Here is a 19971-nt window from a genome sequence, read left to right on the forward strand (position 1 = left end):
GTCACCGGGACGACTGCAATCCCACACCGAGGCTCCAGACCCCGCTTCCCGCACACGGGGCGCAGAAGAGACGCATCACTGCACGGCCGCGGGGACTCCGTGGCGGCCCGGGCGCGCCGTCTCTTAGGTGGTAACGCGACTGGAAAGACACCCTTTCCGCGGCCCCGGGTCCGAGGCTAGGCCACCCCCAGCGCCGCGCCGCGCCGCGCCGGTCCCTCGCCGTCGGCACGTGGCAGCCGTGATTGTCCCCGAGCGGTATCCCTCCGCGCCCCGGCCTCAGTCTTCCTCTCCCTTCCCGGGACCCTCCGAGTCGGGGTGCGGCGGAAGGATCGCACGCACGCGCACGTCCCTCCGTGGCCGCGGGGAAGGGGGCGCCTCGGTGAGGAGCAGCAGCCGCCGCCGCCGTCGGTACAAGCGCTTGTCAGCCTCCCGGCGCCGGTTAGTCAGCTCCGCGGGGCGGGCGGGCGGGCACCGGGCACACGCTTCTCGGCCGGTCCCTCGCCGCCGTCCCCGCGACCTCCCACCGCAGCTCCCGGGGAGGGGGGCGGTCGGTGCCTGCGCAGAGCCGCCTCCTCCCCGCCCCCGCCCCGCCTCCCCCCGCGCCCGCCGCCGCTGCGCCTGCTGCTCCTCGCCGTCCCCGCTGCAGTGCGAAGGGCTCGAAGATGGCCGGTTGGCAGAGCTACGTGGATAACCTGATGTGCGATGGCTGCTGCCAGGAGGCCGCCATTGTCGGCTACTGCGACGCCAAATACGTGTGGGCAGCCACGGCCGGGGGAGTCTTCCAGAGCATTACGGTGAGGACCAGCGGCAGCGCGGGTCCGCCCGGCTATGAGCGGGGCGGTCGGCCGTGGGGGCGCGCAGGGCCGTGCCGGCAGGTGTGGAGGCGGCCGGCGCCGAGGAGGCGGCTGCCGGGCTGGCGAGAGGCCGAGGCCGGGGCTGGCGGGGGCGGCGGCCCGCGCCCAGCTCCCCAGCTCAGGTCCGGTGCAGCTGGGGGAGGGGCACGCACCAGCCGGGCCGGGGAGGGGCGTCCTTTCCCCCGTGCTTCCCCCGGGTACCCTGGAAGCCGGGAGGTTTGCTTGGCGCGTCCCGGGATGGAAGCGGGGCCCGGCGGGGGTCCTCCGGCGGCCGGGCTGCCGCTCGCTCAGCGGACGGCGGGCCTCCCGCGCCGCGGGATGTGGGAGGAGGCTGCTCGGCCCCCGGGATCCTCGCGGCGACTTTGCGTAGGTTTGCTGGTGTCCAGGCCTCTGGGGCTGGGAGAAATGTACACCGACGACGTAGGTGGATTCGTGAATCCCCACTTCAGCCCTGGCTCTATAGGATTTTTTTTTTTTTTTTAATTCTCCAAGATGGCGAACTGCCATTGATTTCTCTCCTCCTCCTATGGAGAGTCATCGATTTACCGTTATTCCCAATTATGCAACACAGCCCTAAAAATGGGGATGCCTTTACGGGGTTTTCAGTAATCTGCCAACACCAAGGGGACACTCGTCAGTTCTCCAAGTCTCTTTCGTGATGGTAGTGAGGAACTAACGCAGATTTACGCTTCACAGTGCCTGATTTTGTGACTTGATGGTTTTGACTTGGTTGACTCATGTGTAGGGAATAATTGTCACTAAGCCTCCAGTGCTGCTTTATTGTTTCGCCTCTTTCTGCACAAGGTTCTTTCCAAAATTGTGACGATCCTGTCAGTGAGACCATTCATTCCCTTAGTTTCTTGGCCTCACGCTCCCTTCCCAACAAACGCTAAAATTCATGCCCCCTGTTAAGGGTGCTAATTATTCTCATACTAGTTAACATGGTTTCAGACTTAACTGTGTAGAACTCAGTCCTTGATGCTAGTACTTGAAGTTCTCCCATTGCAGTGGACTACAGTTCTTACAGAGAATTGGCATCTGGTGATCAACTTTTTTTTCTGCAGTCTTTTTGATTTTTTTGTGTGAGTTCCCGCTGTCTGGCTGGGAAGATTGCAGGAGTGTGCTTGGAAATGGCTGGGGCCTGCTATGACTCTGCAGTTCTGATGGGGGCGACGCCTTCCTTCTTATTCATGGAATGTTAGCAGGCACGTTTTCTCCTTTCCGATTCTGGTGGCTACCTCAGTTTCTTTCCAAATCCTTCTCCGTTTTCTGAAGGGTTTTTTATTTTGTTTTGTTTTTACCATTGCTTACTGCTGTGCTACCGACAGAATCTTCTTTGCATTTGCCGGAATAAAAACTGATGACTGAGGTGGGAGGGGAAAGGAAGTTAGAGTAGTAGCTAGAAAAATAGGAGGGAAATACGAATTTGGGAATGCGCTGAGCTCTAGAGTTTGAAGTTCGTACTTGTGGGGAGATGTCAAGCTATTTGAAGCAGAGTAGAAGCGAACAGACCTGCTATAAGCATGGACTATAGGTTTTATTTCAGGAAACTTTCAAGCAACTTTAAATTTGATGCAACATGACTGACTGTAATGATAGGCTATTGCTGAAAGTTTATAGGGTGAATTGAGATTCTTTTCATAGACTGGTCTTTAGTTAGCAGACTACATTGTGAACTGTGAAATCTAATATGAAACATGTAATCATATGGGATTAAGCTCTTCTTTAGAAAAGACTAAAGCTTGATTTTATGTTAGTGAAATGTGGATGTCTTGTACTGGTAGTAAAAACTTGGCACACAGTCTTTCCTGTTATATTGAGGCCTGAAAATAATTAACTAATTTCATGTGTGTTTTTTCTTTTTCTTTTTTTGGGCGCGGGGGGACAGCCAGTAGAAATAGATATGATTGTAGGAAAAGATCGGGAAGGTTTCTTTACCAACGGTTTGACTCTTGGCGCAAAGAAGTGCTCAGTGATCAGAGACAGTCTGTATGTGGATGGTGACTGCACAATGGACATCAGGACAAAGAGTCAAGGTGGGGAGCCAACATACAACGTTGCAGTGGGCAGAGCTGGCAGAGGTAAGCAAGGCGCTCTTTTGTTAAAAGTTGCATGTTACATTACAACTTATTAAGCAGTTTCTTTAACATTTTGAATAAAAGTGTTAGTCCATAATGGCTATTAAGATAGTTTTTGTGAACTGCCCAGCACTGAAGGGAGGCACTGCTTTAAATTTACTTACTCTACAGCAGCTGCACATACAGCCTAGCCTCTGAGATCTTGACTTTATTCTAAAATAGAATATTCATACCAACTCTCCAGTTTCAGCTTTAGTAAACTGAAAATCCAAATTTGTCTCAAACTGCTTGACATGCTCAATGATAATCTTATGGTGTAATCAGATTGTTAAATCACTCAGATTGTTTGGTTACTTTCTTCCCTTTGAGTCTTTTTTTTTTTTTTTTAAATATATTTTATTGATTTCCCACAGAGAGGAAGGGAGAGAGACAGAGAGCTAGAAACATCGATGAGAGAGAAACATCGACCAGCCGCCTCCCGCACATCCCCCACTGGGGATATGCCCGCAACCCAGGCACATGCCCCTGACCGGAATCGAACCCGGGACCCCTCAGTCCGCAGGCCGACGCTCTATCCACTGAGCCAAACCGGTCTCGGCCCCTTTGAGTCTTTGACCTTTGGATCTCTTCCTTTTCTTTCTTGCTTACATTTCAATCATTCATTGCTCAGCATAAAAATGGAAAAATTAACATTGATTCATATTTCTATTAAAAACATGGCAGGGAAGAAAGAAATAATTAGAATAAGGGTTTTGGAGTAAGTTGTCCCATTACTAAAATATTTTCAAAGACTAAATGTGATTGTGATTTAGATAGGAAAAGTAGAAAATTACATTTCATTTATATATTTGACCCAGAAATTCTGGTGCTGCTTGACTCTTGTCAACATTGGAGAAAATAAGTCTCACTGCTTTTTCAAAACTTTCAAAATTGGGGTTTATTATGGCATCTGATTGATTTAAAACTATATTTAAATGTATTAACCTGTGTAAATATTTTGTAAATAAAGAGGGTTTGTGAGTCTCATACAGCAGACTTGGCACGTCTAAGTAAGACCAAATCTACCATGTGAAGGAACTTGAAACTCCCCTGAGCTGTAATTCACTGAAATGGTCCTACCAACTCCCTGTGATCATCCTAAAGGTTACTCTTATTCTGATGTGAGTTGATGCTTATGACTATTGCTCCATAGAAAAATTAGGTGGTCCTAGCCAGTTTGGCTCAGTGGATAGAGTGTCAGCCTGTGGACTGAAGGGTCCCGGGTTCAGTTCTGGTCAAGGGCACATGCCCAGGTTTCGGGCTCAGTCCCTAGTAGAGGGTGTGCAGTAGGCAGCTGATCAGTGATTCTCTCTCATCATTAATGTTTCTGTCTCTCTCTCCCTCTCCCTTCCTCTCTGAAATCAATAAAAATATATAAAAATAAATAAAGAAAAATTAGGTGACTGAAGTAATAGACTTTTTTTTTTTCAATATTAGCTGAGGTCAGATAACTTAAAAAGCATCAACCATGTGACATAAAACAGGAATGAGATTTTCATACCATATAGTACTGCTGACATCTAGTGGCTGTGATTGTAAAATCTGAACCTCATCATAGAAGAATCTCTTGTTGGAAATAGTAAATCTGTTTCAAGATTTTAGACTCAATTAAAAACAAAGCTAGACCAGTGAGGAGGATATCAGTAAGCATACACCTTAGAAACCTTAATTTCATCTTTTCTGAATAGCACTGGAAATGCTATTTAAAATTTGGTCTTGGTTTTGCTCTAGCGGTAATAGACACATTTAACCTCACTGGTAAGACTTAATAGTTTGCACTTAATCAAGCTTGTTAAATTGGGAGAATTTTGTAAAATAATCACCTAAATTTTCGTAAGTTTTTTGGGGAGGGCCAGTCTAATATGTATTTGTCATACTAACCAGCAGTTTTTTGCCCTAGAATAGAAGATAAATGATCTTACTCCTTTTTCCCTAGCTAGTGTGAAGATATTTTTATAGAGCACTGCAGCTGCATTGATTGGACTTCCAAGAAGCAGTTAATAGTTTTTAGTATATAACTAGTTTGAAAGTTCTCCTTTTTGGAGATCTAGTTGACTTCAGTGCTTGACAGTTCATGGAAAACTAACTTAATATTAACTTAGTAATTAGGGTTCTGTCTGCTAAAACTTATGTGACTTTCTTAATTAACCCTTCTTTTGAAACCCTTTTCTTCTTTCTCTTTCAGTCTTGGTCTTTGTAATGGGAAAAGAAGGGGTCCATGGAGGCGGCTTGAATAAGAAGGCATACTCAATGGCAAAGTACTTGAGAGACTCTGGGTTCTAGCTGCTAGGCAGATGTTCAGCATTAGGGGAATTGCTCGTAAACTTTCCTAGCATAAGCTTGAGTCTTAATTCCGGAAACTTTATTAGCAATGCAGGTGATGGGGTATGAACCTTGGTCTTCTTTGTATCCCTCTGTTAGTGGGGAAAGGTATCTTTCTTTCTGCCCTCCCCCCTTAAATAATTCTGTTCACTTTGTTTTGTTTCCTTGTGTACTCCAGCATTGGTTATAGTCATGGGAAAGGAAGGTGTCCACGGAGGCACACTTAACAAGAAAGCATATGAACTCGCTTTATACCTGAGGCGGTCTGATGTGTAAGCAGCCTCTCCCCATCTACCTAGCAACTGTCTTCATCACCACCCCAATTATGGTTACAGTGCTGCCAGACTATGTGGTAGCTAATTTTTCTTTACCTATTTTCTAATGTCATGATTCCTATTTGCCCAATGGATTATTTGTATGTTAACCACTGTATGTAATCAACCCTTATCTGGCAACATAATTGCAGCACAACAATGATTTGCATGATACCTTGAAATTTGGGGGGAGGGGGCATGCCAAGTTGGGCATCACTTTGTTTTAGCAATTAATGGGATATTGATTACTAAAATAAGTTAATAATAAGCAAGGTGCCGGTGTACAATCTCTAATTTGATCAATGTCTTTTCAGCACTTTGAGCATTTACTTAGCTCATTTAGTCTTCCTTTTGTAGTGCATGGTTGGGAGGGAAAAGTGCATGCATCTTTCCTTCACTTGTCTTTTCTCACCCCCTCCCTTCGCACATAAGTTGTTTGGTTTGCTTCCACCTTATTTTATGCAGTGCCTGGTTTATTTAACCAATTAATAATCCTGTTTGTTGATGAACTATTGAGAGCTGCAGTAGTTTGCTTTCAGTATTGTTGTTGCACTGGAGTAGACAAACCTTTTTTCATAGTGTCTACAGGACATACTAAGAGTGCAACTGCAAAACAAGAGCAAAAGGCACTTCCTCCCATGACCTCACAATAAACATACTGGTTGAATCCCCAGGGACATTCCATCATTGCAGTAGCTCAGATTTTTGTTCCTATTTTCTTTGCACACCAGCTCTACCTACTCTTTAGTAAAATTGTAAGAGGCTGCCATTATGGACATTAGGTGTCCCAGCATAACCATCTGGAGTGTGTCCAGTTTGTTCTTCATAGGACCAATTTTTATTTGCAGCTTAAGTTTTTATATGAAGTTGCATTATTGTGGCTGTCTTGTGATGAATTTTTTTCAAATGTATTCTGTGCCATACTATTGTTAAAATGAACTGTTGCTATTGTGAGATGGATTTTAACTGACCTATAAAAGGTTTCTTTTGAATGGCACTACTTTAGGGACATTCTAGTATTTGCTTCTATTGTTTGGGCCTTGTGGATAATGTACAGATTTAAAAACAAATCTTGTTGCTGATTTGTCCATTTCTTTCCCTGCACTTTGTTACATCTGGGATACAGTCTAACTCATCTGATTTAATATGCATTTTAAAAAATGCCATAACTATTAAACACCTTGTTTACAGACAGATGAAATAAATTTATTCCAACCAAATACTCTAGACTCATGTTGTTTATATAAATTGTTGGCTTACTGTTACAGTTGATTTTTGACACAATGCTAATATACAGGATAGGCCAAAAGATGCTGTAAGCATATAATCTTTTTGAAAGATTCGGTTGTTGGCCTATTCCACTTCCTGTAGTATTTATTATAAATAAAATGAGTGCTGGGAATTTATTTTTAATGGTCTTTGACCTTTTAAAATGGTTTTTAGTTATCTTAGGCTCATGAGAAAAAAATTAACGTATCCACTAGAAATTAATACTTTTCTTTTGTTGATGGTTTCTAGATGGGAAATCTAGTGAGCAGTAAGGCCCCAGTACCAACACGGGTTTCTGCATTGTGGATTCTTCTGTGTTGAGCTGTTGTATGACTTCTTTAGGTTTGGAGGCTGTATCGGCAGACTGCAGTGAGCCCATTGGAACTCTCACATAAGAGAAGACATTCCTTAGGCAGCATATAAGATTGGGATGTTCTTGCCATTTCTGGCTTTGGAGTGACATGGCCACAATAGCTGTATAAGTCAAGTTTAATCCCAGAGGTCAGAAGGTCCCTGAGATATATTGCAGCTTAGTAACTCTGTCAGTTTAATACTATTTAGGTAAATCATCACCATGAACTATCAAGCTCTGAGCAGGGATGCTCAAAAGTTGGTGAGTCTGAGTGGAACTGGGAGCTGCTTATAATGCAGATTTTGGGCTCTGGAGTTCTACTCTAGAGATGTAGATTATGCATAGCCCAAGATCATCATTTAGAAACAATTGCCAAGTCAGTCTGAATCACTTTGAACAGCTTGTGTGATACCCTTTGAGAAACAGTGGCTTAGGGAAGGAGAATTAATCGCTTTGCCTTAATTGAATATACTGTGCATAACTTAAGTTTTTTCTTTGAAGTGTTGTTAAGAGTTCTGAATTTGATTGTACACTCAGGGATGTACAAGTTTAGAAGATAGGGATTTGGGTCTACTTTGGTAGTTGAGTGGGCATACCTTAGAAATTGTAAAACAAAAACCTCAACTTCCTGACCCATTAAGATCTCTGTTAGGAACAAACGGTGGGTCAAATGAGAATTTTGTGGTTGGGTTGCAGTGATTTGATATTTTACGGTAATATACATTCACACTTGAGTTGTAAAGAATTGTTGGGGTAATTAGGAAGTCGCACCAGAATTGTGAAACCCTTAATGAATGAACCTGTAAGTTAGGTGAGGGGATGTGTTGGGGGTGTGTGTAGGTGAGTAGAAGACAGTAGTAGGCATCTGTATCATTAAAAAAGTAAATAATGAAACTAAACATTGGCCCCCTACACACAATTTCATTAGAAAAACACTTCTGAAAACATGTGCATGTATCTTTGCTTTGTACTTAGTTCTAGGAATTTAACTTAAGGAAATGGAGCTATACAAACTCATATGCCAGAATATCCATCACATAGCATTACTTATAGTGCTAAACTTGGAAAGCTACAAAATTTAACTTTCAGGGTTATGGTCTATGTAAATGACTGTCCAGAGGATAAACCAGTCATTGAAGAATGACACAAGAAAATGCTCACTAATGAATGTTAAGTAATAATTTGGATATAAACAGATGTTACATACAGTATAAGTAGTACAGTATATAATATAGATTTATTTTACATATGTATTTCTGAATATCAAAATAAATTTATCTCTGGGGTATGTTTCCGGGTGACTGTCCTTTTGTAATCAGAAAAATTTTTAATTAAGATATTAAAACAAATTGGATTTTTATTTAGTGTCCTATTTAAAAAATTGTGTATACTGTGAAGACATAAAAAATTTAAATTGAATATTAAAACTAGTAATTTAATTAAGACTTCATAGATTTTACAACTAAAAGTAAGTTTGGAGTATTTAAAAAAAGTAATTTTTACCTTAGAAAATCTCCTAACTTAAATTTAAAGGAACCAGGTCCTTTGATCTGAAGTGTAGATTAAGAACTGAGGGAATACAGTATCTAATACACATTACAGTGACTTAACTTTTCCCATTTAAAAAAATGTTATTTAATAACTATAAAAGCTATTACTTATTGTGTGCTTATGTGCCAAACATTGAGTTTAATGTTTTATCCTCACACCCTACCTTAGGTTAAATGAAATTATTCAAATGACCAAATTCCAAAGCTCTGCTATCCTAGTAAACTAATGTTCTATTTCTCATGCTTGTGTTTTATTTAAAGGGGGGGGGGGGGGGAAGGGGATGAGGTGGTATCAGCTTGACAATTCAAGTTTTTCTTTTCATAAGCAGAAATATTTTTTTGTTAATTATAAGAATTTTTCTAAAAAGCAATTCAGAAAATGAAATTCCCCCAATAGTGTTACATTTCTTTTAAAATGTGTAATTTTTCTGTTTTTCCAACAAAGGCTCATGTACGTAGTATAGTTATTCTTTTCTAATGTGCTTTTGTTCACTAACAATTTCCCATGTCCATGCAGATGTATCAAGATAATTTATCCTTTTGAAGCTGCGTAGCAGTGTACTGTAAGGTTATACCATAATTACAACAGGGTACCAAAATGTCCAGTTGTTGGAATGATTTTGACGGCCGTTTAAACGGGGAATTACCTAACTGCTTTAGTTAGTTACCTTGTATAAAATTCTAAGGTGTGTTTATCTGACCTAAATTATCATAATCATTATACCTTTATACCTTTATAGCACTGTATATAAAAATAAGGCTAATGTAGGTAATATTTCAGTACAACAAATAAAGTTCTTAAAGTGGAAAACGTGTTTATTAACATTCAAACTCCCTTCATACAAGGCTATATAAAAATTCGTAGCATTTTGATTATATATGTCTATATTTTCTACATAGTTACAGTGATGTATAATATAATTTAGCTTTTCATAAATTGTTTACATTCATTATTCTGTTAAACATAAGCAGTTATTTTCAAATACAATACTTGAACAATTTCCTCTATACATAGTTTAGCAGGGCTAATCAGCATAGATGCTCTTTATTGAGAGGTATATGATCTGCATGTTAACAGTTGCTGAAGTTTGGTATTTTTGTACAGCATTTCCTTTTTGCTTCGATCACAACATAAAACCCTTAAGGATATGAAATTCAGTAAGTTAAGTCCAGTGACACATTACTTTAGCTGATGAATCAAATTCATATGTAACACTATAGTACTTAAGAACCTTAAAACTTGAAATCTGCGCCAGTATAGACTGTTCCTTTCAGGATAAGACTACTTGGGAATAGAAAGGATAAAGATAGCTTTGAGTTTTGGTGCCAATGGGAGGAAAAATGCTAAATTGCCTCGTTGCCTCTCCCTCATGATGGCAATTTGGGGTAATACCAGAACAAACATTCCAACTCTACAACTCTAGGTAGCTTTATGGAGATGGGAGCTGGCTTAGCTAATACTAGGTGGCCACAGCACTGACTTGTGTGCAAAGCACAAAATTTGCATACTGTGATCTAGATCTTAATTGCAAGCTGTACTGAATTTTTTTTTTTTTTTTTATGTTTTGGCTATATTTCATTCCAAAATAAGAGTTGATTTGATGCTTGAGTTACAGTACCAGTCTGTTGTTACTTGTTAGTAAAATGAAGTACACTCCTGCAGATAAATACTAGATTTAAAAAAGAAACAACAACTTTCAGTAAGATTAAACTGTAGAAATCTAAAAAATAAGTTATTTCTACAGAAATCTGTGAAGGGAGCAAAAAATCAAATTATATACCTAAATAAACATTTAAAGGGAAATAACCCAATCATCTTCTGATTGGGTTAAACAGTATTTGCTATGTTGTAATCCTGTTCATTAGACTGCAACTGGACCACAACACTATGTTCGTTAATTTCGTTTTCTGCATCACTACTATCAGTATCTTCATTGTCATCTTCTTCATAGTCTGAAGATTCTGTCATGTTTTGATGTGAGCGGGATTCCGACAGAGCCCCAAATGACTGGGTGCTGACAGAAGCCAAAGGTCTGAGTAAAGGGGTATGTTCTGACACCTCGTTTTCTTCTTGACTGCTGTCTGTGTCAGAGTCTGAATCACCTTCAGAAGAAACGACTTTTTGCTTGCAGACTGGACAGGTTTTTTTGGTTTTAGTTAGCCAAGGGTCTACACACTTGCAATGATAAGCTGTTGAAGTAAAATACACATCTTTAGGAAGTACACTGTGGTTGCGAACATTTTTAGTATTTTACCATGTTTATTAATCTTACTCTGATCTATATGTGCATCATGTAGGGACAAAAGTTTGTAAATTTTTATAATGAGATATTACTAGTTAGTACAGGGCCTGGTTTATGGTGTGCTAATAACTATTTTCTGTCTTCTAAATACTGAACCTAAACATAAATTTACTATGTCAATTCAAAGCAATATGTAATTTTTCATACCATGAGAACAGGGAAGGATTCTGAGCTTATCTCCATCTTCATATTCATCCAAACAGATGGCACATACATCATATTCATCTCCTATGATAGAAAACAGTAAATAACACTGTTTAAAAGATGTAGAGAAGTATTCTTAACTTTTCGAGTTAGGTTTTCCTCAGTCAGTTATTTTAAATGCCTTTTGATTTATCTGTCTTTAAGTGATACCTTTGGTTTTCTGTCAAGGACCTGCTTCAACTTCAGGAAACTGAAGTTTTAATGTAAATAAATAACATTTTACCTAAAATAAGAAATTAAAAGATATTATTTGTTTACCTTGATTACCTCTGTAAAAGTTTTATAAAAATAATTTCATTAGTGTTTTATATAACTATGCAGTTGCTAGTTCTGAAATATTTTATGCCACAGACAACATTTTGTCCTTTTTTTAAAGTAAAAATGGAAACATGTTAGAACATAATTAAAAATATATAGTAGTGAATAAAAACACATTTGAAATGAGACACACATTGAGCTTCCAACATTTGCCAGTTCTGTGTTGCCTAGTAAGTTACTTAGCCTTTGACATCCAGTTCTTTTATCTTAGCAAAGAGTCCATCTACCATGTAGGATTGTGAGAATGAAATGAGAATGCAATCAAAGGCATTCAGTAAATGGTGTTTATCAATCACAGCCCTTTTAAATTTCTTATTGTTGAACTTACCACCTTTAAATCATGAACATTTATTAATTCACTAGAGGCCCAGTTAATTGCACAAAATTTGTGCACGGGTAAGGTCTAAAGGCCTGGCAGGTGATTAGGTCCCATCTGTGGGGAGACCGGCTGGGTGATGGGGGGGCACCCTCCTTAGCCAGCCTGGTGTTGCCTGCTCGCCAGCCCCGCCCCCCGCTGCCACTACTAGTCGCCTCCCTGTGCTGGGCGACTGGTTGGGCGATCCGGGGGGCCCCCACTGGCACCTGCCTTGGCTGGCTTAGGGCCTGCAGGCTGGGGGGAGCTCCTGCATTGAGCGTTTGCCCCCTGATGGTCAGTGTGCATCATAGCGACCGGTCGTTCTGCCAGTCATTCTGTTGTTCGGTCGATTTGCATATTAGGCTTTTATTATATAGGATAGCTCTTTCTGGAATTTAGGTATAGTTGTAAGTTTTTAAGAAACTGGCAGTGCCCTAGCTGGTTTGGCTCGGTGGATAGAGTGTCAGCCTGCGGACTAAAAGGTCCCAGGTTCAATTCCGGTCAAGGGCATGTACCTTGGTTGCGGGCTCATCCCCAGGAGGCGGCTGATTGATGTTTCTCTCTCATCGATGTTTCTAACTATCCCTCTCCCTTCCTCTCTGTAAAAAAAATCAATAAAATATATTTAAAAAAAAAAAACTGGCAGTCTTACATCATATGGCATATACAGTCTTGAGTCAATAGTGGCTTTTGTGTAGTGGCAGTGACCATTGTGACTGCTTTCAACTCAGTGTTTTCTATTAAATGAATATGTTAGGTAAAAACTTACAAAACATTCAGGGAACATTTACAACAGTTAAATTCAGTGCCCACCTCACACACGTTAGAAAGCAAGCCTGTGTCTGGACAGCAGGGCTGGATGAACGTGACACACAATCCCACTGACATCCTTCAGTCATTTAAAATGACACATTCAGGAGGACTCATAGACAATTTCAATGAAAATTACTAATTTTTGTTCAGTATAAGATACATCCGATAACAAATACAAGGTTCTTCTGTGTTGGAACCTTGTGTGTGGCATTTGGTGAAACTAATTATAACCATCTCAAACTATTAAAAAATTAAAGGACTCCAATGTTTCTATATCTAATTATACAGTTGATCCATTTACATTTTTTAATACATTAAACAATTCAGTCATGACTGATTTCTCATACAAATTAAGCTTTTAGACATAACTTTTGATAATGTCCATTAAAAACAGACAGCTGATACAACTCAACAGGAACAGACTGATCCAAAGGTCTAAGCCTTGCATTATTAAGGTAGGGAGGTTAGCCTGCATTATCCAGGTGGGCCCAGTGTAATCACAGGGTCCTTAAAAGTGCAAGAGGGAAGCAGAAAAGGTCAGAATCAGGGAAATGTAACTATGGATGAATGGTCGGGAAGATGCAGTGTTGCTGGCTTTGAAGATGGAGGGGACGGGGGTCACAAAACAGAATATGATGGCCTCTATAAGCTGGAAAAGGCAAGGAAATTGATTCTCCCATAGAGCCCCAGAAAAAAAAAAAATGTAGCAGCCATGCTAACACCTTGAATTTAGCCCAGTGAGATCTGTGTCGCACTTTTAACCTACAGACAATAAACCTATGCTGTTTTAAGCTACTAAGTTTGTGGTAATTTGTTACCACAGCAATAGGAAAGGAATACAGGAATACAATATTTGGGTTAGTCTTAAATGTATGGAATTGAGGTTTCAGAGACACTGAATCCTTGGAATTATTCCAAGTGATGGGTTTATATTGATCTCCCTTACTTTCAAGCCACAGCACTATTTTAAAGATGACAGGTCAAGATTCAAAGGTGTCATTTTTGGTCATGGACCAAAGTAAAGCCTAGTACTCTGGAGATAATTAACTCCGATGACCTTGGACTGGTGATGAAGTGGTAAAATACAAGTTAGAATGCCTGGGTTCCCATCCTGATCACGTTATGTATTACCTATGTATTGTGCAAGACGCTTACCATCTATATGTTCAGCATTCTCAAAGAAAAACATTTTAACATATCTATGTTTTAGGACTATTGTGGATTAAAAGTGATAATGCAAGTAGAGTACTTTACATAATGTTTGGTGCATATACAGCCTCTTAACCAATCTCTACCTGATGAAACTGGCCCAATGGACATGCTGGCATATGACATGATACACTGAAGGCTGTGGCTAGGAGGCTGCTCTCTAATAACCCCAGCAGATGAACTGTATGCTTCTGTCCCATCAGATGAACTATATGCTTACAAGGAATGAGCGGCAACAGCCATTGAACCCTGAACCCGTTTGTGGTACTTAGGGTAGTTACGTGATTATTAATTAAATATTCAGTAGCCCTTGAACTGTGATTATAAATTCTTCCGGTTTTATTTGAAAAATAGGTTAATTGTATTAAGAATACTTTTAATACAGCCAAAACTTGATTAAATGAAGTATAGGTGAGAAATCTAAAAAAAAATTAGACAAGCATATATTAATAAAAAGCAAGAAGGAAAGCAGAATCCAATATCTTTCCCATTTTAAAATACCTGAAACTGAAAATAGTGGAAAATGCATCATGTACCATGACAGCTTTGAAATCCAGTCAGCAGATTCATATTCAAGGCCATGGCCCAACATCACCCAACTGTTGAATGGATTTATATTTTTAATATAAAGATAAATTGAAGGCATTTATTTTTTTACGATTTACAACTTTAGCAGATCTTTAAAAAAAATAACCAATTTATTCACTGGTTCTGGTAGCATAAAATTAAAGGGCTATAACAAGTGCTAATAAATGTTAGTTTTGTTACCATCAGCACCATTTTTGAAAGTTTTGTTTCTTAGTATGAACCAGTGGTTCTCAACTGGGAATGATTTTGCCCTCCTAGGGACATTTGGTGACATCTGGAGACTTGGTTTTCAAAAGTGGAAGCTGGTACTGCTGACATCTAGTAGGTCAGTGATGCTGCTAAACATCCTACAATGATCTGGACAGCCCCTTCAACAAAGCATTATCCCATCTAAAATGTCAATAGTGCTGAAGTTGGGAAAGCTGATATGAAACATATCCCGGCTTTATCAAACAAAGACTTGACCAATTAATAGTGACTGGATGGTTCAGAAGTTGTGGGAGGAGTGAGATTCATATTTGTTATTTCTGTCTGGAATGTTTTTGGCATTGTTATGTGAATAATGTTTCAGAAAAATGTGTCTCTTCAGTCTGGAAATGTTATAATATGCAGGTGTACAGAACTTTGATTTCCTCCTTGAGACCGATTTCTCCTTAGTTTTTCTTTTTTTTTTTTTTAAATATATTTTATTGATTTTTTTACAGAGAGGAAGGGAGAGGGATAGAGAGTTAGAAACATTGATGAAAGAGAAACATCGATCAGCTGCCTCCTGCACACTCCCCACTGGTATGTGCCCGCAACCAAGGTGTACATGCCCTTGACTGGAATTGAACCTGGGACCTTTGAGTCGGCAGGCTGATACTCTATCCACTGAGCCAAACCAGTTAGGGCATCTCCTTAGTTTTTCCATGAAACCTTGGGTCATAGGTACAGTAAAGGCCTGACCCATCAGAACAGGAATCATAAAGACTTACAGCAGCCATTGCAGTGGCATGACTGATTACCAGGCTCAGGAATAACCTGATGCCTCTCCCCTTAGACCTACATTCAGTCTGTCACCATGCCCTACAAACTTGTCTCTATAAAACATTGCTGAATCCCTCCTCCCTGTCTCCTCAATTACTGTGGTCCAATTGCCTACATTACTGTAAGAGCCTCTAATCCCCCTTCTATTCCTGCCCCATGCAGTTTTTCTCCATGATTTTTAAAAAACAGCAAACATATCAATCCCATTAGAATGATCCCCCATTTCACTTAGAATAAAATCTTGAGCTCTTTATGGATATACTTCTTATAGCTATCTACGACCTGACCCTGCTTTCCCCTCCCATGTCATCTCACACTGGTCTGCTTCAACCTTCACTGGCCTTCTTTCAGTATATTGTGAGAATTAGGTGGGGACCTGCATTTAGCCACATTATAATAAAAATATTTGGACATAAAATTAGGTATAGAAAGAGGGAATCACCATTTCTACAGATGACTCAAAAATGAGCTAGTTTAAAACAGTCTAGCCAGTGCAAATAAATTGATGCAGAGCTTAATCAATTTTATAACAAACTAGTCCAGGCCATAAGTCAACCAGGATAGGTTTCCTCAAAATAAAAGACAGTGAATGTTCAGAGCTAACCAGGTTTCATGAGAAATAATGGCTTAAAATATATACATTTTAAATAATCTGCCCAGGGAAGATGTAGCAATGGATTCATGAGCTTCAAAGCAAAAACTTTCTCCTTGCAGAGAAAGTGCCTGGCCACTTATTCCCAGCTTTGCCAGTAAAACAAAAATCCCATGATGGCAGCTCTTTCTAGAAAAATAAGCAAATTTTATTTGCTGTTCTCCATACCAGTTCCAAAGAAATCTGAGCAAAAGACAACATAATGAAATATTTTTAAATCCAAATTTGCATTAGGATTGAGCAAAGGAACTAATATTTACTAGGTGTACCAGTTAATAATGTGGATTTTTTTCAATAGATGGAGTTACACATATGTTGATATATAGGCGATTTGACATGTATGCTACTTTGTTGTATTGACAGCCAGCTTCAAAATTTCATGTCAGATTTGCTGAAGGTGTTAATACCAGATACTTTTACGCTTAAAAATGTCGAATTTCGTGCCAAAAAAAAGAGCATTTGTGGGAAGTTTTAATTCATTATTTTATTTTGAAGAAAAAGTTATCGTATACTTCAGGAAACTTATGGTGAACATGCTCCATCTCAAGATAATTGTGAACGCTGGTTTAAACGCTTTAAAAGTGATGACTTCGATGTGAAAGATAAAGAACGTCCAGGTCAACCGAAAAAGTTTGAAGACCAACAATTACAAGCATTTCTGGATGAAGATGCGTGTTAAACTCAAAAACAACTTGCAGAAAGATTAAACATTGCCTAGCAAACAATTTCTGATCATTTACAAGCAATGGGAAAGACTTTAAAGGAAGGAAAATGGGTGCCACGTCAAGTGAACAAAAGACAAATGGCAAACCAGAAAGTCATCAGTAAAATGTTGCTTCAACGGGCATGAAAGAAAGTCTTTTTTTGCATCGAATTGTGACTGGCGATGAAAAGTGGATTTATTTTGAGAATCCCAAATGCACAAAATCATGGGTTGATCCAGGTCAACCACCAACATCGACTGCAAGGCCAAATTGCTTCCGAAAGAAGACAATGCTCTGCATTTGGTGGGATCAGGAAGGTTGGTGTACTATGAGCTTCTAAAACCAGGTGAAAGCGTTAATACTGATCACTACCGACAACAAATAATCAATTTGAACCACGCTTTTGATCGTAAAACGACCAGAATGGGCCAAAAGACACGGTAAAGTAATTTTGCTTAATGATAACACACCATCACACTCTTTAAAACCAGTTAAAGACACACTAAAAGATCTTGCCTGGGAAGTATTAACCCACCCGCTGTATTTAGCAGACCTTGCTCCTTCAGATTGCCACTTGTTCTGATTGATGGCACATGCATGCACTTTCTGAGCAGCACTTCAAAACGTACAAAGTGGAAAATTGGTTTTCTGAATGGTTTGCCTCAAAACAAGAAAAGTTCTATTGGGATGGTATCCACAGATTACCTGAAAGATGGGGAAATGTGTAGCTAGTGATGGACATTACTTTGAATAAAGCACTTTAGATGTTTCTCTTGAAATTATCATGTTTTCTTTGATTACAAAATCCGCCATTATTAACCGCGGTACACATAGTACTTTTAAGGCTAGATTAAGAGCAGTTAATGTAGTTATAAAAACTAATATGTAAAGCATGCTTTAACAGATAAAGAAATAAAAATTTATAAAATTTAAATACTGCTTCGTTTTTATGTCATCTGCTATAAAATGCTATATTGCTTTTTTCAGTCTCTGAAATAAAATCCTCCTCCTATGCAAACTATCTTGGGAAACCTTAAATGTTTACACTATAAAAGAAAAATCCCTACTACCTTAAAATTACAAATATGAAACCCGTTTTTAAAAAAATCATTTTTATCTTAGGGATCTGTCTCCTCATGCTGATGTGGTAGGGATATAGCTCCCATAAGGATTTTTCATCTGTTATAAAACATGGTGTGTGGTAACCAGTTCCTTATGGTTACAGAATTGGAGAAATGCATTAACTGCATAACACAGGAAACTCAGGAAATCACAATTTCAATTGAGCAATTTTGAGGAGAACAATGACTAATAAATTTATAAGGAAGCTTCAGAAGCACCAAAACAACGAAAGACTATTAATATTTTATATGTGCTAGACATGGCTCAGTCAGTACTTAAGTCATTGAAGTCACAGACATTTCCAGAACTGCAGAGATTAAGATCAGTAAGATAATTAGGAATATTTAAGATAATCATGTCCCCAAAGTATGGTAAATGTGTCAGATTGCTGACTAACCTGTGCAGATACACTACTCTATGGTAGGACCTCAAGATAGTAGTTTCTTTGGTTTGATTACAGGCTATGCCTATAGAAGAGTTCCAAAGCCAAATTCTTTTTTGGTTCATTGACAAATACAGGGTGTCCCCCCAAAATGTATACAAACACTTTGAATAATTTATAAAGGTAGTGTTTATTAAAATACATTTCATTTTTAAAATTGAGCTAGTAGTTATTCAAGCGTATATACATTTTTTGGGGATACCCTGTATTTCCAAGACGTTAAAGATTCTCCTAACAATAACATTTCCATTACATTCTAAGCCTATAAGAATTCTTTTAAGCCCTGGCTGGGAGACTCAGTCGGTTGGAACATAGTCCTGTACATCAAAAGGTTGCAGGTTCAATGGCAGGTCAGGGCACATAGCCAGTCAGGGTGCATATGGGAGGCAACCAATTGATATCTGTCTCTCTCTACCCCCTTCCTCCCTACCTCCCTCCCTTCCTCCCCCATTCCCTCCTGCCCCTTCATCTCTCCATAATCAATAAAAACATACCTTCGGGTGAGGATTACAAAAAAAAAAAATTTCTTTTATTAAGACTACCAAGGTTTGGTGCTGTAACTTACTGGAGTGATGAGTACCCACAGAAGTGTTCTATATTCCCTTCATGTTTTCAAGTATCTAATAGTTGAATATACAACTATAAGAAAATTGCAACAATTACATTGGGATTTTTTTCTTTCTATTAACCTATGCATACTTTGTCAAAACCATTACAGTATACTAGAACAAGCATAACAAATATACCTTCCTTTTACTTTAATATTTTACCTCATCATAACCAAAACATTCTAAAACAAAAATATAACTAGCTTCGACTTACAGTTATTGGAAAGAGATTGCAAGTGTAATATAAAGTTACATATTTTTAAGCTGCTTCATGATTTTGGCAATCCTCTTTTTTCATCATAAAAGAAATGTTTAATGACTGAATTTGATGACACTAATATCTTAGAATATTTAAGGAGTTTTGTTTTTGTAATAATAATTGCTACCATTTGCTGAGCTGTTGCTGTGTGTCAGACACTGTTACAAGCATTTTTCATATGTTAATTTACATCTCCCACCCACCTTATGAAGCAGATATTGTTAGCCCTATCTATACGTCAAAGGATGTATATACAGAGGTGCCACTTATTAGAAATTAAAATGTTTCCAATTCATAAGCCAGAACACTCTTTTGATCTTCAGATTGTCCACACAAGGAAAAGGAATGAAGATGGTTTTCTATTCCTATCTCCCATGGTTTCACATTTTTATAAACCTATCAGGGTGCTACAAATTAGCAGCTATATTCTACAACTTTAACTGTCAAACATATCTTATACATTCTGATGATGAAATGATAGTGCATGCAAAGTATGGAAACAAATGACTCCACAGAAGGAAAGAGCATTATGTTGGCAACTTTTGGGAGGTGGCGGTAATTCATTAATTGAGAATAAGAATAAAAATGAT

General features: G+C 39.2%; 2 protein-coding genes across 10 annotated transcripts in view; one reads left to right on the forward strand and one right to left on the reverse strand.

Annotated features, from left to right (window-relative positions):
- Window positions 1-307: 307 nt before the first annotated feature.
- On the forward strand, window positions 308-19290 carry PFN2 (profilin 2). 5 transcript variants are annotated; one of them, XM_081087443.1, is made up of 4 exons: window positions 454-794; window positions 2743-2935; window positions 5157-5229; window positions 5472-6829. In XM_081087443.1, the coding sequence occupies exons 1-4, from the start codon at window positions 663-665 to the stop codon at window positions 5518-5520; spliced, it is 447 nt and encodes a 148-aa protein (XP_080943569.1). In that variant the 5' UTR covers window positions 454-662; the 3' UTR covers window positions 5521-6829. The 5 variants fall into 5 exon arrangements, with proteins under 5 accessions (XP_080943567.1, XP_080943568.1, XP_080943566.1 ...); XM_081087441.1 differs by lacking the exon at window positions 5157-5229 and having other exon boundaries at window positions 308-794; XM_081087442.1 differs by lacking the exon at window positions 5157-5229 and having other exon boundaries at window positions 308-794; window positions 2743-2890.
- Window positions 9574-19971, reverse strand: part of RNF13 (ring finger protein 13) — a 163403-nt gene continuing 153005 nt past the window's right edge. For all 5 annotated transcript variants that reach the window (XM_081087434.1, XM_081087437.1, XM_081087436.1 and 2 more), the window contains 2 exons: window positions 11229-11309; window positions 9574-10968 (listed from right to left, as the gene is read on the reverse strand). In XM_081087434.1, the coding sequence (XP_080943560.1) occupies window positions 10607-10968; window positions 11229-11309 (443 nt within the window). In that variant the 3' untranslated portion in view covers window positions 9574-10606. The remainder of the gene's footprint in view (window positions 10969-11228; window positions 11310-19971) is intronic.

This window comes from Myotis nattereri (assembly GCF_964212035.1).
Source record: "Myotis nattereri genome assembly, chromosome: 3".
Taxonomy (NCBI): domain Eukaryota; kingdom Metazoa; phylum Chordata; class Mammalia; order Chiroptera; family Vespertilionidae; genus Myotis; species Myotis nattereri.